The sequence below is a fragment of the Festucalex cinctus genome, chromosome 3 (genome assembly GCF_051991245.1).
Source record: "Festucalex cinctus isolate MCC-2025b chromosome 3, RoL_Fcin_1.0, whole genome shotgun sequence".
NCBI lineage: Eukaryota > Metazoa > Chordata > Actinopteri > Syngnathiformes > Syngnathidae > Festucalex > Festucalex cinctus.
The window spans coordinates 15,074,862-15,093,287 of NC_135413.1; the positions used below are offsets into that span (position 1 = coordinate 15,074,862).

The 18,426-nt window shown below is 39.2% G+C and overlaps 2 protein-coding genes across 4 annotated transcripts in view; one reads left to right on the forward strand and one right to left on the reverse strand.

Moving 5' to 3' along the window:
• The first annotated feature begins 22 nt into the window (after positions 1–22).
• Positions 23–6,515, forward strand: uevld (UEV and lactate/malate dehyrogenase domains). Its single transcript, XM_077516011.1, has 12 exons — positions 23–527; positions 1,282–1,366; positions 1,458–1,523; positions 1,589–1,752; positions 1,821–1,959; positions 3,127–3,221; positions 4,428–4,533; positions 4,736–4,906; positions 5,013–5,177; positions 5,299–5,380; positions 5,482–5,605; positions 5,757–6,515. Exons 1-12 carry the CDS (start codon positions 486–488, stop codon positions 5,919–5,921), a joined length of 1,404 nt encoding a protein of 467 aa, XP_077372137.1. The 5' UTR covers positions 23–485; the 3' UTR covers positions 5,922–6,515.
• Positions 5,173–18,426, reverse strand: part of LOC144015731 (uncharacterized) — a 26,694-nt gene continuing 13,440 nt past the window's right edge. For all 3 annotated transcript variants that reach the window (XM_077516005.1, XM_077516002.1, XM_077516003.1), the window contains exons 8-14: positions 16,393–16,441; positions 14,212–14,332; positions 12,814–12,908; positions 12,569–12,634; positions 11,347–11,446; positions 10,815–10,967; positions 5,173–9,613 (exon numbers count right to left, since the gene is read on the reverse strand). In XM_077516005.1, the coding sequence (XP_077372131.1) occupies positions 8,403–9,613; positions 10,815–10,967; positions 11,347–11,446; positions 12,569–12,634; positions 12,814–12,908; positions 14,212–14,332; positions 16,393–16,441 (1,795 nt within the window). In that variant the 3' untranslated portion in view covers positions 5,173–8,402. The remainder of the gene's footprint in view (positions 9,614–10,814; positions 10,968–11,346; positions 11,447–12,568; positions 12,635–12,813; positions 12,909–14,211; positions 14,333–16,392; positions 16,442–18,426) is intronic.

An 18,426-nucleotide genomic window follows, 5' to 3' on the forward strand; every position in this document is an offset into this window, starting at 1 on the left:
ACTATATTTATATAGCACTTTAAAAATAACCACCATGCCGAATATCATGCTGAGTCAAAAGCCGAACATAAAAACGAGTTTTAAGACGAGTTTAGAAAATGGGGACAGTTCTTAACGTTTAGCGGGAGCTCAGCTCATTCCAAAGACTGAGACCGGAAACGGAAGGTAGATAATGTTATAGCTGTTTTAGATCTCATGAAAGAAAAATTATATACGCAACCTCGTAGATGACATGCAAATTCCACACAAGCAGTTCAGGTCCAAAATTACAACCGTAAGACAATAGCTTGATAACTGAAACATATCGTGTTTCTCACTAACAAGCTCGTGTGTGTTCCTCTCGAGCCACCGTACTTGACTAGGACAAGTGAGGGGCGGGTCCTGTTATTACCTGAGCTACTCTGGAAAGTTTGGGGAAGTTGGTTGGTGTAGTCTGTCAGGAAGAAAGAACCGAGAGTGAGCGCCGTCAAATAAGCTTTCCATAGATGGACCTTCGCTCGGAGAAAATACAGAGGGCCATATCAAAGGTGAGTTAATGTTACACTCAAAAATATGAGACTTTGATATTAAAACACTGAACAAGAACCAAATTACCGGCAGGCTAGCACAACGTGCTAACACAAGCTGGCCACTGTCAGCTGTCAACTGGCTCGACCAGCTCCGTGACTCAGTTGTTCCTTAACACGGAAGCGTTGAATCATTTTGAACGCTAACTTTATTAATTTATTAGATTGTGTATTTTTTTTGTTATATATGTAAAAGAAATTAAAGTGATTCGCCTAAGTGAAGTCTTGTACGTAATAGGTAAATGTCAATAGAGCACCAGTATTACATTACATAAGAGTTAAAAATAAACTTATTTTCACATGCAAATAAAGCGATTTATTGGAATATTTTTTTGGGGCCAAGAAACATCACGTGGTTTTATTAAAGTCGTCAATGAGTTAAGCCTTTTGCACCTTTTTTTTTTTTGATATGCCTGCCTTTCGCCCATTCTCACTTTAAATTCGCACAAATTTCGAATCTTCAGTTAACCCGACATGTATGTGTGTTGACTGTAAATGGAAAAGAGCCCATAAGTTAGGGGTCGGAGACGACCACCCTACCCATACTGCCCAGTCTGTGCCATGCTGGAGGAAACCCACACAAACACTAGAATAAACACATTTCATTTAAAGAGACAATAGGAGTAAGGAATAATTTAAACAAAACATGAATCATCTGTATGTCATATCTTAATTGCCCTTGATGAGCTGTCTAACTGTGTATCTCTTACATCAGTACAAGTTCCATGATGTTGCTATTGAGGAGTTGGACAAAATTGAGAACAACTTTCCTGGGATGATCCCTTCTGTAGGCAAATATAGTGAGTTTTGTGTATCCGCACAATTCTCTCACACACACCTACACCCTTAAGACAATTGCAATGTCTCACTAACTTCTGTCACAAATTGTAGCATTCAATGATGGCTCCCAGAAAGAGCTCCTGAAATTGAATGGCAACCTTCCAGTCAAGTATGAAGGTAAGACTTTTATTTGGTTGTCAACAATGTCATGCGATGGACACTGATGTCCTTTGCTCTCAAAGGACGCTCCTACAACTTCCCCATTCAGCTGTGGCTGATGGACTCCTTCCCAGTCACCCCTCCCATTTGCCTCTTAAGGCCCACATCAGACATGGTAATCAGGGTGGGCAAACACGTGGACGCACGAGGACGAATCTACCTTCCCGTGTTGCACAACTGGGATCACGTATGTTGTTCTTCTCGTCTGTAAATGTTCAGTGTCGCTTGCTCTCATGAGTTGTTCCCCTGTTGCAGCCCAAGTCGTCGGTGGTGTATCTTCTGGAGGAGATGATTTCCAAGTTTCAAGAGGATCCACCCCTGTCCTCGAACACCCAAGGACAGAAAGATCCACAGGAACTCCTGTCATTTGTCAATAATCTCCGGATCAATGAGAGTACGTATGTACGTCTTGTGCTAACCTGTTGTCATTTAACTCTTTTACTGCTACACTTTTTTTTTTTTTTAAACGACAACACACAGTGCCAGCCATTTCAAGCATTTTAACTCCTCAAACAAGGCAAACAGAATCTTGTGTGCTTTTACTACATTTTCAATGTGGGTACCACATGAAAGATTGCATTCCATTCTTTCATTAGAAAAAAAAAAGAAAAAAAAGTATGTTTCTAGTAAGGGTGGGACGATACGGGTAAACCACGATTCGATACTGTGACGATATTTGGCTCACGATATCGATATCACAATACACAATGTCTACGATTTTTGATATATTGTCAAAAATATTTAGCAACATATCAAGATATGTGACTGAAAAAGCCAACAAATGCCCATAGAAAGGAAAATGCATTTATTCAATGCCAAAACTTTGTACATTGTACAAAGTTCTGCATAGTGCATCACTGCCTCTGAGCCTTTTAACTTTTAACATTGTAAAGTGAGACAAATTCAAGTGCATAAATATTTACTTTTATAACATAACATTGCACAACTGAACACATTATATCGATATCTACCGTCAGTGTATCGATAATTTATTGCAACAGAGAGCGCAACAATAAATTGCGATATCGATTTTTTTCTCCCACCCCTAGTTTCTAGCTTATTCCGTTCTTTAGTAATCACCATTTGAAAAGAGGTCATTTGAGTGACATTGAGCAAAAATTGAAAAGATGAAAACATAATCTTTTTGTGAAAAGATACATTTTCTCCACAACAGTGACTTTGACACTATTGTTTTTTTGTTTAGTGACGCTCTGTGAATTAGGTTTAATGTGATAAAGGCTTTGATCATTCACGGTATCCTTGAAAACGTTCGACTTCACAAGATTGCTTCATATTTCATTGTAATTCCATACACTGGCAGCCCATTGAAAAGATACAATGCTGCCATCTGCTGGCCATAGTTAGTGGGTGTTTTTGATTCCACAACCCATTGACCAGGCAGCTCTCCATTTAGACGTTGCACTTACCATTGATTATAAAAAATAACATAGGTGAAGTCATTTAACGTTTACGGCGGCATACATCGTGATTTTACTAATTGTTATTAAACGTTTTTTGCCGATCAAAGAGTTAACAGCCTTCAATTTTTTTTCATTTTCAGGTCCCGTCAGACACCACGATCACCCGGCCCACAAAGTCTCTGTTATCGGAGGAGGGGATTTAGGAATGGCTGCAGTGATGAGTATTGTGGCAAAGGTTTTTCACCTTTTTAAGAAAGTACTATGCAAAAGAGTTGGGACAAACGCCATTAGAAGGACACAAAAAGCAATTCCTTGAACTGTATAAGCCAAGGAAACAATAATAACTGGACTAAAATCTATGGACATTTTAGTTCATGAACAAAAATGAGACGGAATTTACATGATTCTGTTAATCTGTCATGTCTGTGACACTGTCATGTGACACAAAGCACAAACACATGGGACAGACAGGTGGCGGATTCACGGTGAAAGGTTAAAAAAAAAAAAAGGAAAAAAAAAGAAGTAAATTATAGTTAGAATTTAACATTAATCCAATGGCTATAACGTTCCAACAATAATGTTAATGTGACCACTAGTTAATGCTGGCTAACTGACTAGCTCATAGCATGGAGCCATAGTAGCCACTGTAAGTTATTTGTCATCAAAAAGATGGGAACATTTTATATGAAATAGTTTCGAAAAGGTTCAATTTAATCTGCTGACAAAAAAAATATATATATATATACGGGGTAAAATGGTTGTCCTGACTAAAACTAGACAAAAATGTTTACAGTTTTGTTGACTAAAACTAGACGAATATTTTTTTTTAACTAAAATAAAGACTAAAATGCTACTTTTATAGTCGATTAAAAATGGTCAAAATAAAAATGTGATGAGGTTGACTAACTGTGATTAAAAACTAATAAGCGTGACTGAAATTGGACTGAAGCTAAATTTAAAAATGCCAGACAAAATTAACACTACCTGCTACAAGGTCATTATAGGTAATGAAAATTAATTAAATAAATACAACTAAAATTGGGAAAAATCTTTTTGTTCATGGAATAAAAAAATGTTTAAATAAACAAAAAAACAAATTGAAAACATTTGGCGAAAAACAAATGAAACTACAATTCTGGGGGTGGGGGGATAAAAAGCATGCGGCTTTTTAGTATTCCACTTCAGAAGTTGGCAACTTGGCAAACAAGGGATGGAAAGCGACACCATCCTAGCTTGATTTGAGATGTTACTGTACTTGAAGTGTGTGGACAATTACACAGTACCTTTAGTTCTTTATCAGCAGTTCAGCCCAAAGAGTTGTGCTTCTATACAATATGGTCATAATTGCAAACTGTCTGCCATATATTTGAATAGATTGTCAGCCTTGTATAGAAAATGAATCTTTTTTTTCTTTTTTCTTTTTTTTTGTGTTCTCCCTCAGTGTAAAGTAGATAAGCTTGTCTTCATTGATGTTGCTGAGAGTTCTACGAAAGGGGGCAGCACAGATCTGGAGATATTCAAACTGCCAAAGGTGGAGGTCTCCAAAGGTATTTACAATCGTTCTTAAAAATGTACACACTCAAGCAGGGGTCATTGGCCCACCTAACATATGATCTTGCACGAAAGCATTTGATCGGATTTCGTGGTGGAATTCTGCCAGCAAGGAATTTCCCACATTCCTCATCTGTTCGGTGCTTTCCGTCTCCAACGCAACAGCCACTTGTGACATTTCCACTCGTCTCTCGTCAGATTTGTCTGCCTCCCAGGGCTCCGGTGTCATCGTGGTGACAGCCAACGCGTGGAGCGGCGACCAGTCGTACGTAAGCGTGGTCCAGACCAACGTGGACTTGTTCAGAGGGATCATCCCGACGTTGGCACGTCTCAGCCCCGGCGCCGTCGTCATCATCGCTTCTCAGCCAGGTGTTAAAACAAAGGCTATTGTGGACAAAAGTATTGGGACGTTAGCAAATGATTACCGCAATAATCCAAGTGTCTTATTATTGTGTCTTTCTGTCTTTGTCTCCAGTGGACGTGATGACGCACGTTGCGTGGAGACAGAGCGGCCTGCCGCCAACACACGTCATCGGGGCGGGCTGCAATCTGGACTCGGAGCGTCTCGGTCACATTCTGGATATTTCCTTAAACACTCACAAACAAGCCTGGGTCATTGGCGAGCATTCGGACAACAAAGGTGAACGTTCTGTGAACCGTTTCCACGGTTTGATTTTTGATTTCAGTTGTATTCACCAGCTTTGCTCGTTTTATACCACTTCCTATTGATACTAACTTATCAGCACTTTGTCATACAACAGTGCCCGTGATGAGTAACAATGAGCCGGGCTCCCAAAAACAGGAAGTCTCAGGATCGAGTGCCACCAAACCACTCCTCGGCAGGTAAGGTCCTCGGTTATTCATTTCATTCCAGCACAGGATCCAAGAAAGAACTTTGAAATATGTGGTTGAATAGTTGACATGCCTGCGATGTGTCCCCCCAGAGCGTTTGATATCATGAAGAATCAAGGCCAGCGTTCATGGTCTGTTGGTTTATCTGTTGCTGACATCACAAACAGCATCCTGACGGATAGGAAGAAAGTCCACTCCATCACCACACTTGCACAGGTGATATGTCATCAAGAAAACAAAACATATTGTCACCACAACACCACATATGGCAACTCCAATTGTTTTATAATCAATCCCTCTGGACCCTTTAAATACACTTTTTGGTAAAAGTCAGTTTTTAATGGGTGGTTGTGCGGCGTTTGTCTAGGGCTGGGGCGGCGTAGGAGCAGAGGTGTTCTTCAGCTTGCCGTGCCTGCTGGGCTCAAGCGGGTCCATGCGACTGGCTGGTGTGTCACTGGGGAAGGAGGAAGACTCCAAACTCAAGGAGAGCATCAGCTCGCTCACTAATCTCATGAGTCAGCTGAGGATATGAAGGGTGGGGATTGTTTCACAAATGGACTGACGCCATGTTTACTGACAGCCGTTAGGTTAACATGCAAGTTTGAATGGATGGACAAACTGCCTTTAACCGTCCTGTTTGTTGGCTTGATCTTTTATATTGACTTTGAGTGGGAAATAAATCACAAATTTGTACAAATTCTATATTTATACTAAAACACGAGGAGATATTTTGTCAAACAAATTAGAGTTTGTTACATCTTACATTAAGCTATGCATATACTTACTATACTTTTGGGAAGCTGTATATCTGCTTACGATCATTTTGAAGGGTTTGTATGTTTGAGTTTTTTTTTTGTTTTTTTCTTCAACCAGTGTTATCCTTTGGGTTACAAGTCATTGGGTGAAGTGCAAACAGAGTACTTGTTTTGTGTGTTTTGTTTTTTTTAACTGAAAAGAATTTGCACTTTGCACAGCTGGAACACAAGGACACTAACATATATATGCTCGTGGGAGTGCAATAAACCAAATAACCAACCAGGTGTCTTGAGTGAGAAGGAACCAAATGTGCACCAATTCTGTTTTTAATTAAATGTATTGCTATCCAATAAATTGAAGTATACTGTTACATCCCAAATTCCCACTCAGTGAATGTTAAAGGTTGCTTCTGTGTTGGACTGATGATCCCCAGTCCACAGGCTTATCTGCCTCTCGCCAAATGTTAGCTGGGTTAGGCTCCAAATCTCAACAAGCTGAGTCAAAAGGAAAATGTATGGATGGAAAATAGTTTTCATTTCATTTGGAGCTATGGTACTGTGCTTTTTATTGGGTATTGATCAAGATTTTGTGAGATGTAGACATGTAACCTACATTTCGTCTGCTGTCAATTTGACGTCAATGCATTTTAATTTATGGTTGATTAAAAAGATAGCGTTTGCTTATGGGACATCTTTTTGATAAGTCATCAGACAATACAACATTTACAGCAATAATGTACAGTACAGTATATATTATGTGGGATTTAGCATCATTCCCGTTAGAGGGTTTTGCGTTGATCTGTATGGCTTAAAACTTCCGTCCCCACATTTACACAGAGCCATTCCAACAACATTAAAGTGACCTAACATCAGACAGCGTATAAACAAAAGATTAAATATGTCTTCATATGCTCACAAAAGGGGTTTGGAATGCCTTCATATAGAAAAAAAATGCCCATATGGCATGTCATCTTGTCACATCATCAACCATGAACACATTACAGGTTGTAACAGTCAAAAACAATACCACTAGATGGCGATGTTGTTCATATGTGATCATTTTCTACTTCTCAAATAAGCATGATGTTTTCACCTTTTTAGGCTTACAATGTGGGATTACTACAGAGAAAGCTAACACTGTAACCAATAAAATAAACGTTAAAAGCAGAGTAACCAGTGCTGCCTAAAAAAATGAACTTATTGCACCATAACTTCCTTTCTGGTGTTTACACTCAAATTTTGTTGTCGTTCTTTCACCTCAAGATTCTACATTTTGGCATTAAAAAGTTGTGAGCCAGCTCACTGTTCAGCGAAAGGCTTCTAGGGAGCCGAAGGACCAAATGTGAGCTTTGAGACCCTTCTTGGACTCCATTTAAGACACTTTGTAGGACAGGTACATAACTGTATATGAACTGTATATGAAGCAATGATGGCTTCATTTCTTTGTCTATTTGATATGGTAAATGACAATAACAAAACAGCAGTTTTAAGTACAAAGTGACAATTAAAAAAGCCTTAAGGAAAAGGCCTAGAAATGTAGAACGTAGAAATGTGGTAAAACCAAAACAGTACAAAAAAAAAAAAAAAAATTAAAAAAAAAAAAAGCCTCCTTCAAGCCACGAGGGTAACCAGTTTGATCATTCCACTAGTGCATTGAATTGTCCATACCAGGGTTATTATAGTTTTGGAATTTTTTATTTAGTAAGTTTTGATTTTGTTTTGAGTTTTGTTTATTTAAATTTAGTTAGTTTTAATTGTACTTGTAATTATAGTTTGTTTTAGTTAGTTTTGGAAACATACAATGAAGTTTCAGTTATTTTTAGTTTTTTAAAAAGCATTTTTTATTTTATTTAATTTCGTTAACAAAATCGTTTTTTGAGTTTTAGTTTTTTTTCCTTAGTTTTAGTTAACTAAAATAACCTTGGTCCAGATAAAAACGCTGTTCTCAATAGATAATTCTTAATAACAACATTATCCTCCACTACTGTATGCCATTAATGCACACTTGTTTTTTGGTTTTGTACAGCACTTTGGTGTCAACATTTATTGTCTTTTAAATGTGCTACATAGATAAATTGATATGTTTCGGTACTTGAAGTTTTACGAGTGAGGATAAAGAATGTAGTAGTCCATGGAAACTTCAGCGCACTAGTATGACATCATGTATTAAATGCTCAAACAGTTTGCCATAGAGACACACTGAAAAGCTACTGGCCTTTTAACACAAATGATCAGACAGTCAACATGTGAGTTCCACTTCAAAAGGTGATGGACTTTGGCAGCTGCTGTCCAGCAGGGGGCATCCTGCAAAAGTCTGGGCTGGATCGAACCTCGGGCACCCCCAACGCGGACTGTCTCGAGAGCCTGGGGTTGCCCGGGGGAGACCCGGTGTACAAGAGAGGCGCCGGGAAGGCGGCCCGGTCCCTGGGGCCTCGAGCGAACGGCTTGGAGTAAGCGCCGGGCGAGGTGCCTCCGTGACACCTCTGGGGAGAGAGTCTGTCGGCGAAGCTGGGCGGGGGCGGGGGGACGATGATGATGGAGTCCTCCACCCAGCGGTCCTCGCCTTCATATTCCGACTCCTGAGGCAAACTGGGAAGAGGGCAGTGTAAGGGTGGCAGAGGGGACGGCGGCGGGGGGATGAAAATGGGAGGCGGAGGCAGAGGATAATAGGCGGGGTCGTAGTCTCTGTCCAAAGGAACCTCCTCGGGGGTGGAACCCAGCAACCTCTCCGGGCAGCGATCATCGTCGTCCGCCTCGGACAGGTTGTCGTACTGGGAGGTGTTGGAAGGTCGCCTGTTGGCCGACGACGCCGGCACGTACAGGGACACGGGGAATTTGGTGGGCTTAGGGGGAGGTCGCACGGGAGAGGAAGATGCCGTGAAGTCGCGGGGAGGGGACGTGAGCGACTTGGGAGGCACCTCGGGAGGTGGTGTAAATGTTGGGGGAGGGGAACGGTGCTGGGCCAGCGGGCTGACTTTCTGCTCCTCTTCCGAGTCAAACAGTGGAGGAGGCGGCAGATCCGGCAGGTCCAACATCTCTGTATGCATAAGATCATCCAGAGGCGGGGCTTCATAAGGTGGGGGCCAATCCGTCGGCTCCTCTTGAGCGTCTGCACAAAGTTTCTCTCCTTGCGCTTTTTCAGGGCCACTTTCCTTCACATCTCCGGCAACATTGACCTCAGCAAAGGCTTTGACTGGCTTGGGTGGTAATGGAGGCGCTCTGCAAGGCATCATGGGAGATGACATCGCTTTGGTGTGCAACGCAGCTGGGTTAGGCGGTCGTAACAAGGGTGCGCTGGACCTGCTGGGGCTTTTTGAGTCCGGCGGCTTGATGGCCTGCGGGGTGACGCGCTCCTTATTGAGGGGTTGCAGATCACTTTTGACCTCGAGAGGAGAGTGAGGCTGCAGAGGGAGCAGGAGAATTGGCCTCTCTAGACCGAGGGGCTTCTTTGGTAGCTCCTCTGACTTCGCTACAAAAAAATAGAAAAAAAAAAGGGGGGGGGGCGCATTTAATAAAACGGTTCTTCCTTCTTACTTACCGGTGTGCACTGAAAATGGTAAATACTTTAATATAAGGGTTTTTCCTGGCTCAAATTGAGGCAGAGGTAGTATGATGGGTAACTACCGATACCAGGTATCGTTATCGGTGCCAATATCAGTCTTATTTTAAGGTATCGGTACTCAGAGTGGTGACCGATACAATTATGGGCTGCCCTCCTGCAGCCATTTTACGATCAGCGAATAGAAATATAAAACTATATGAATACAGAGTTGTCATTATTTTTTTACCTTTTTTTTTTTTTTAACTACAATCATTAACTCATTCACTCCGAGCCATTTTCACTGAAGCAACCTCCGCTGGATTTTGATGGATTTTGCAAGGCCCACAAATATTGTGTTCTATTGCTATAAAGACGTGGAACCTACCAAAAGGAAAAAAAAATAATCAGGGGAAAAAGTATATTTCTATCTGTTTCCATTTTGCAGCAATTAGCATTAGAATATAGCTAAGTTTCATCATTATTCACAAATCTGTTTAAAACTGTGGGGGGAAACAGCATACTCTGCTGCCACCTGTTGGCCGTTGTTGTGATAACTAAACATTGGTTCAACCATTCTCTTCAGTTCAGAGGTTGCATCAAACTTTTCTATAAGCTCTAGTATAAAATAAAAAAATAAATAAAATAAAAAAAAAAGAATAAATACGTCTTTGGGACACTGGTAATATTCAAAATCGAACGTATTTACACGTTTTTGGGAGCAAATGGGTTAAAAATTCAACCACTAGTACTTAAAATGTGAATATAGTTGTGTAATAGTGTAAAACACTAATGTTTATTGTATATACTGTGTTATTATGACTTTGGCGATGGCTGGAGCGTGCCACCTCTGCCTCGCAACCAGGAAATGGGAGTGTGTAACGGTCGCTCCATGATCTGTTTCTTTTTCGGAACAATAAAGTTTTTAAAAAAAGAAAAAAAGAAAGCCGTTTCTTCTTTAGTTGTTATAGTGCCTCCATAATGGCGCAGCAATGCAACTGCAGTTAAACTACGTTCCTGCTGAGCTATATCAGTGGCTCAGGCTGGAGGTGGGGAGCAAATTAGGTGGAGGTGGCCGCCTCTGAATTTTGTACACAGGAAAAACCCTATATAATGTGGTGAAAGACCGTACCAGGAGGAGGTTGGTCCAACTTTTTACTGCGCAGCTCAGACATGGCACCCTGGAGTTGCTCCACCACGACGTCGTCAGGAAGCAGGAACGAAGCAGCCAGCTGCTCCTGAAGAAACTCCCTCAGGTCCTCCAAATGGAACTTGAGCAAACGCTCTGATTGGACACAAAGAATCGGGACAACATTTCATTTAAGCGGCGATAACGTAAACACAATAGCGCACAGATGTTAAAGTCAAGGCGCAGGAGACGTGGCCCACTAAAGCAAATAAAAGTTTCTACTTCAAATTTCACAATTTTCTGTGATTTCTGATTAACAGGCTTGTCTAAGAATCCACTGGGCTAAAGTGATGCTCAAACTGCAGAAGCAACCAATGAAAAGTCAGCCTCCCCTTCTCCACAGCAACCACTTGCATTATGTAAGCCATCTGACAAAGAGGCAGCCAACCGGGAGGCTGCGCAACAGCAGCCGTGTTTGAGTCCAACACGTACAGAGACGAGACGCGGAAGACCAGCCAAGGGGCCTCGTACTCACTCTTGTGTAACTTGAGGGTTGTGTAAGCCATGGCAGTCAGCATCTTCTCCCCCTCCAGAATATAGATGTCCCATAAGCGCAGGGTGAGGGTGAAGGGGCTCTGTTATGTAACACGACAGACACAGAAACCATCTGATTAAAAATGACATTAACATATGATGTGATAAGGGATGGCAATGATTTGTTTATTCCCAAATATCAATAAAATAGAAAAATAATGCTAATTTTAAATTTATTTATTTTTTAAATGTGTGGTTTTTTTTGTTTGTTTTTTTTTTGTGCTAATTTTCAAGATTTTGTTTTAAATGTTGGTTTTATATTTACATCACCTTATGAAAGTAGAATTGGGATAATATTTTATATTAATTTTTATTTCATTATTTTTATTAATTTCTTTTTATAATTTATATTTATAGCATATCAATCCATTCATTTTAGGAACCACTTATTCCTATTTATATATTTATTTATATCTATGTATAATTAATATTCTCACTAGAATTGGGATTTTTTTATTTTATTTTTTTTTTATTTTTTTTTTTAAGAATCAACAAGTGGAACGAAATTTATACAGTAAAAGTAGGGCATGTGAAATTATCCCAAGACCCAAGAAGTTTTAAATATCCTACGAATTTCATTCCACTTCACGATTATGCCCCACTTGGTGTTGATTCTTTCCCCCAAAATTCTAATATTATATTGGATGTTTGAAGCCTGAAATGTGGCAAAAGGTCAAAGTTCAAGGGAGGCAAAGTGGCTCTCAACTGGTGGGTCGCGGACCCATTTTGGGTGGGTTGCAGACAGCATAAAAAGTTGCATGCATTCATACTCTGATTTATTTTAATTTTTTGACATTGCAGAATCTACCAATTTCCCACACGCAATATATTAGGAAAGGCACAAGGAATAGTATTTCCTTGTGCTTTAGTGACTAGTTTACTCTGTAAACAAACAAATCTGCCTCTGATTGGCGGATGTCATGGCTAGCAAATTGCTTACATGAAACTCATTGTAAAGGGAATTTAAAAATACTATATACCATACATGTGTTTTAATAGGCTGTATTTAAGCCCCCCAAATGACTTAACTCTTAATAAAATGGGTGGGTCGCAACTTTGCAACAAAAAGAAACTGCGGGCCTCAGGTTGACCACCCCTGCGATCGTGTGCAGAACGAGCCTTACAGGAAAATGTACGGAATGGAAATGAAAGCAAGCACTCACTCTGTCAATAAAGCACTGGAGAAACCACTTGGTGGTGTAAACCCCGCATGACATCTGCTCCTTGTCCTGTGAAGTCGGAGAGTCCAGGAGGAAAATGCTGGATTAGATTTTGATGCGACAAATCAATCTAGAGTAACCCTGAAAAATGAAAGCACTGGTGCAGGACCTTGTAAGACGTCCTTCAGTTCTCCAATATCAAGAGAACGAGCAAAAGAGAGGACTGATGTGAATGTGCTGTCACTCACCAGGTGCTTCCTCAGTTTAGGCAGCATTTTGGACAGTATCCGCTCATGGTGGGCTTGGAAACGTTGCAGTTTGGGAAATCCCGGGATAAAGAAACCTAACGTAGTGGAAAAACACACATCAGCAGAACATAAATGGTGGCTGAGAGAGACAAAATGTTTAAAATTGAACAATAATGGTCTTACACTAATTGCACTGAGGGTTAGGATGATCATATTTAAGTGGAAGTTAACCTAAACATTCCTTGACAATATGTTACTCACTACTCTAAACATGACATTCTGATTAATATTAAAGGGATACTTTACTTATTTAGCCATTTTTGGCAGTCAAACATTAATATTTTTTTCGTGTACAATTAGTACCTTTCAAACACATTTTGCAACTTGCTGTCGACTGAAAATGACATCACAAGGGCTCAGGTAACCAATCACAACTCAACTTGTGAATATCGCATGACCAAACCTAGAAAACAGGTGAGCTGTGATTGGTTGCCTGAGCCCTTGTGATGTCATTTTCAGTCGACAGCAAGTTGCAAAATGTGTTTTTAAATGTACTAATTGTACATGAAAAATAATGAAAGTATCAAATTTATTATAAACAAAATATTAACTTTCTATTGCTATAATGGACTAAATAAGTGAAGTATCTCTTTAAGCTTGTGGAGTATGAATAAAGCAGTAACATTCACCTGTGATTATCCATCTCAAGGGGCAGCCATTTTTCCACTTGCTGTCGACTGAAGATGTCATCACTGTTGCTATGGGCCGAGGCAACGACCAATCACAGCTCACCTGTTTTTTTGAAGCTGACCTGTGGTTGGTTGTTACCTGAGACAAACAACTGTGATGTCATTTTTACTGGACAGCAAGTGGCAAAATGGCCGCCTTCTGATAAAATATTTAAAAAAAAAACTGCTGGATTTTGCTGCTTAACTCATATTCCACTAAAGCAATATTATAATATTATACAATACAATTAGTGTCAATATTTTTATTTATTTATTTATTTATGTTTTTTTTTTTTTTTGGTGTAGGGTGACTTCTCTTTAACAAAGGTGCTCACACAAGTTACAACTTTTCATAATGGTCTACTGCATTTTTACAAGTCAGCTGCGATAGGCGTCAGCTCAACTGTGATTCCAGTGAGGACAAGTACAAGAAACGTTTGTACAGAAATAAAAATGAAATTAGAATGAGATTTACTACTGTATATGTATGCTGGGTCAGAAGTTATTTCACAAGTTGGACTCAACTGCATCCGATATAGATTTTAGTTTAAAAAAAAATAAAATATTGCATTTCAATTGTTCAGACGTGTATTCTCTATCTATATGAAAATGTTGGTGTTTGTGCACTCATTTTTCAGTTCTGATTCAGCTGGAACTCGTGTTGCCTCACCATGCATGGAATGCTTGCTGTTGGTGAGGAGCTGGGACAAAGCCCAGAAGGCGTCCTCCTCATTCAGGTACATGAGCAGGATGGCGGCGATCTGACTCATCCCCTGACAGTAGCTCACCTCCTGGCAACAGGGCAGAGGAGACACGTCAACTCTACTGGCAAATAAGAGGAATAATTCAGCATTTATCAGAGCACGCAAAGGGTTGGAGACGAGGGTTTAAGAGCGTACCGAATGTCTGATGTGTCTGACCACACAGACCTCCTGTACGCCTGCGGCAATAAGATAAACATTTACACCAAGATTCTTTAAATATTTACTGTCGCAAATGTACACTTTCAGAATTGTCATGTCTTCATCTTGAATTTCTACCACCTTGAACCCACAGCGAGTAGCATGAACAAACGGCCCTTAACCATATTTAGGCATAGGAATTGCCCATTCACAGTACCCTTGAAAGGATAAATGTGATTACACCGAGGTTACACAACATTCTTAACATTCTTCTCTGCTGTCACATAGGCGAAAGGACAAACCCCCTCTGACCCACCACCACCACCATCACCCTTCTTCCCATTTCCACTCTCGTGTTCTTCCCACTGACCCAGTTTCTATTGAGCAGTTTGTAAGTGGAGGGAAAAGGGGAAAAGGGAATTAGCACATGCCCATTTCCTATAACTCCAACACCTCTTCCACTCAGGAAGTGCCAACACAACCCGATCAGCAAAAAAAAAAAAAAAAACACTGACATGTTAGCAAAGGAAAAGAATATGGCAATATTTCAACCCACTCCAAATGAATGCAATCTGTGTCAAGCAATTCATTCAATTGTCTTTAACTATATTTTTTTGTTAAATGTTCACAATATTATACTGTAGTTAGGTTGATGTGATTAAAATTCTTAAAGTGAAAGTCAACACACACAAAAAATTCTATATAAATTACAGGTATGCACCCCGCTAGTCTAAAAACAGCACTGTGATTAATAGTGTGTTGTGGAATATGAATTAAGCAGCAAAATCCACCCATTTTTATCCATCTCATAATGTGACAATGGCATTACAGTTGTTCCGGGCTCAGGTAACGACTAATCACAACCCATCTTATGAACATCACATGACCAAACTTAGGAAATAGTTGAGCCGTGATTGGTCGTTACCTGAGCCCCGAGCAAGTGTGATGTCATTTTCAGTTGACAGCAAGTGGCAAAATGGCTGCCCCCTGAGATGAATAAATACATACTGATTTTGTTGCTTCATTCAAATTTTTGTGTTAACTTCCGCTATAAGAATACAACTGGAATAGCAATACAGCGTATAACGGAATTACAGAGTGACACTTAACCCATTCACTCCCAACCATTTTCACTGGCTGTTTTACTGGATTGCGACTGATTTTGCAAGGCCCGCAGAATATTGTGTTCTATCTATCTATCTACAAAAACATGAAAACTAACAAAAGGAAGACTAGAGTTTATTCTTTCATCAGGACAAAAAAAAGTGTATTTGTATCTGTTTCCTTTATGTAGGAATTAGCATTCGAATGTAGCTAAGTTTCATCAATATTCACATTCCTGGTGAAAACACGAACAAAAATAGCTTGTTGCAACATGGCCGATCTCATACTCCACTGCCACCTGCTGGCTGTTTTCTTTTTTAAATAACTTTTTAAAATAATTGCTTTAAGCCACCTCTTCATGTCAGAAGCCGCATCAAAGCTTTCTGTATGCTTTTGCATAAAAAAACATTAATAAATCGAGTGAAGGACAAAATCTTAAAACAGTTTTTACACGTTTGAATGAGTTAATAGCTTTTTCAAATACAGCACATGCAACAAATTACAATGTTGAACCTAAGCACCGACACACGTTTCGAAGATTTTGAAAGCACTACATATAAGTCTATTTACATCATGTGTATACAGGTGTGTAATCAAACAATAGCAAATTGGATAACTGTTGTGCTGAATGCTTCATTTGCATTGACATGTCATATGGAGCATGCAAAGCCGAAGAGGGGTTAGTGCTTGTCATTATTCATTTTCATCCCCCGTGGGTGTAAATGAGTAATGATAAGCATGCACATTCAATTGGCTGTTCCACTGTATTTACATACTTTCAAGTGTAACCCATAAAGTATTGCACCAAAAGGTCACCAACTTGACAGTCAATCCACATATCTTACCGTATTGTAGACAGAGTAGGCTGTTAGTACATGAAAGAGAGCCTGTTGCCTGAAAAGGGAACATAGAAACAAACCGTTATGATAAAAATACAACTGGTTTACAATTAGAGAAGCTGAAGTACCACCCCTTAGTTTTCTGGAGTCTATTAAATCATGATTAAATGACCACATCCCCAAATGAACCCCACCAGCCAGCACATGAACACATTACTGAAGTATAGCGCTAACAAATGTTTTACATTTTCATAAAAAAAAAAAAAAAGAAGAGACCAAACGGTATCATGAAGGCGGCGCTTAACACAATACGTTTTATGAAGTGAATTCACCTAAATCTGAGCCAGCATTTCTGTAATATTAAGCGCTTTTTTTCTGTTCAGGAATAAGAGTCACTATAATTTGATATTGTTATCCTTGTTTATCCACTATTTCTATCCTTATTTATATATATATATATATATATATATATATATATATATATATATAAATATATATTTATATATATATTTTTATATATATATATATATATATATATATATATATATATATATAAATAAAAGAATAGTGGTGTCCAAACTACGGCCCAGGGGCCATTTGCGGCCTGCCGTCCATTCTTCAGTGGCCCGTGGCATATGCTAAAAATGGCATTTGACTCAGTTAAAATAAATTAACAAAAACAAAAATGTTTGGAGATGGTCAAAGTAAGAAGGGAGGGTGTCGAATACCACAGGTGCCATTAAAGGTTATTTTAGTTAACTAAAACTAATGAAAAAACTAAAACTAAAATAAAATAAAAAAAACAAAACCCAATATTCTTACCGAAATAAAATAAAAACGAAAATGCTTTATAAAAAAACAAAACTAACTGAAACTACATTTTATGTTTACAAAACTAACTAAAACTAACTATAATTATAGCAAACATGTCCTTTGTTTTAGTCTTTGGTAATTAATTTAATGCATGAGCCTTTGGAGATGTTTTCAAATGTGATTTCAAGTAGATTTATATAAACCGGAATAATGACGTTTGAAAGTATGTCACACAGAAGTGATGTCATCTAGCAGCAGCCAATAGAAAAGCACCTTCAGATGACGTTGCTCCCATAGTGTTTTTTAAATATCGCGCACAAGTAATACAAAATAAAACAAAACAAAACAAACTAGTACTAATACTGAAACTAACAAACTAAACTAAAACTAAGCATTTTTTAAAGAACTAAACTAATAAAAACTAACAGAACCACCCTGAAAACTAATAAAAACTAACTAAAATGAACATTTCCAAAACTATAATAACCCTACTGCCATATTACAAATAAATTGGTTAATATACTGTAGCATTTTTCTAAAACTGCAAAAGCACAAATAAATTTCTCTTCATAACATTATGTGGCCCTTGTGTCCTTCTGATTTTCTGTCGCGGCCCTCAAATGAAAATGTTTGGACACCCTGTCCTGATATAGAGTATATCATAGTTATGTCAGTTATGTATACGGCTACTATTATACAGGAGAACTTCCTCTCTAGTCCGTTTCTTCAGTTCCTCATTCAGGTGAAGAGCCCAGAGGGGACCTAATCAGTCAGTCTGTCAATCTAGCTATTTTTTTTGACAACCTGTTACCACACTAACCCCATTACATAAAAAATCCATGCATTTTGTTGTTTGTTCTGTTCAGGTCAAGACTTAAAGCCTGCCATTAAATATGTGTTCCGTATATAGTGTTAACAAATGCAATGCGGACAACAGAGGATGTTCCCCCCCACAGAATATACATGTCTTACGGACACTAACTGAGACAGGAAAGGAGTTTTAAATAGTGGCCCGGTGTTGACGCGCACGTGTCTGTAGGTGTGTGTGTGTTGTGGGGGACAGCTGTTGATTTGTAGGGAAAGAGTGGGCAACAAAGCCGGATGGAGCGTGTTTTGGTCTCACTCGGTCTCAACTGACACACGCTCACACAGCCAAACCCACCAAGCACATGATAAGTGGCAAGTGCAACATTTTGAAATCTCTAAATGTATCTTAGATCAAATTAA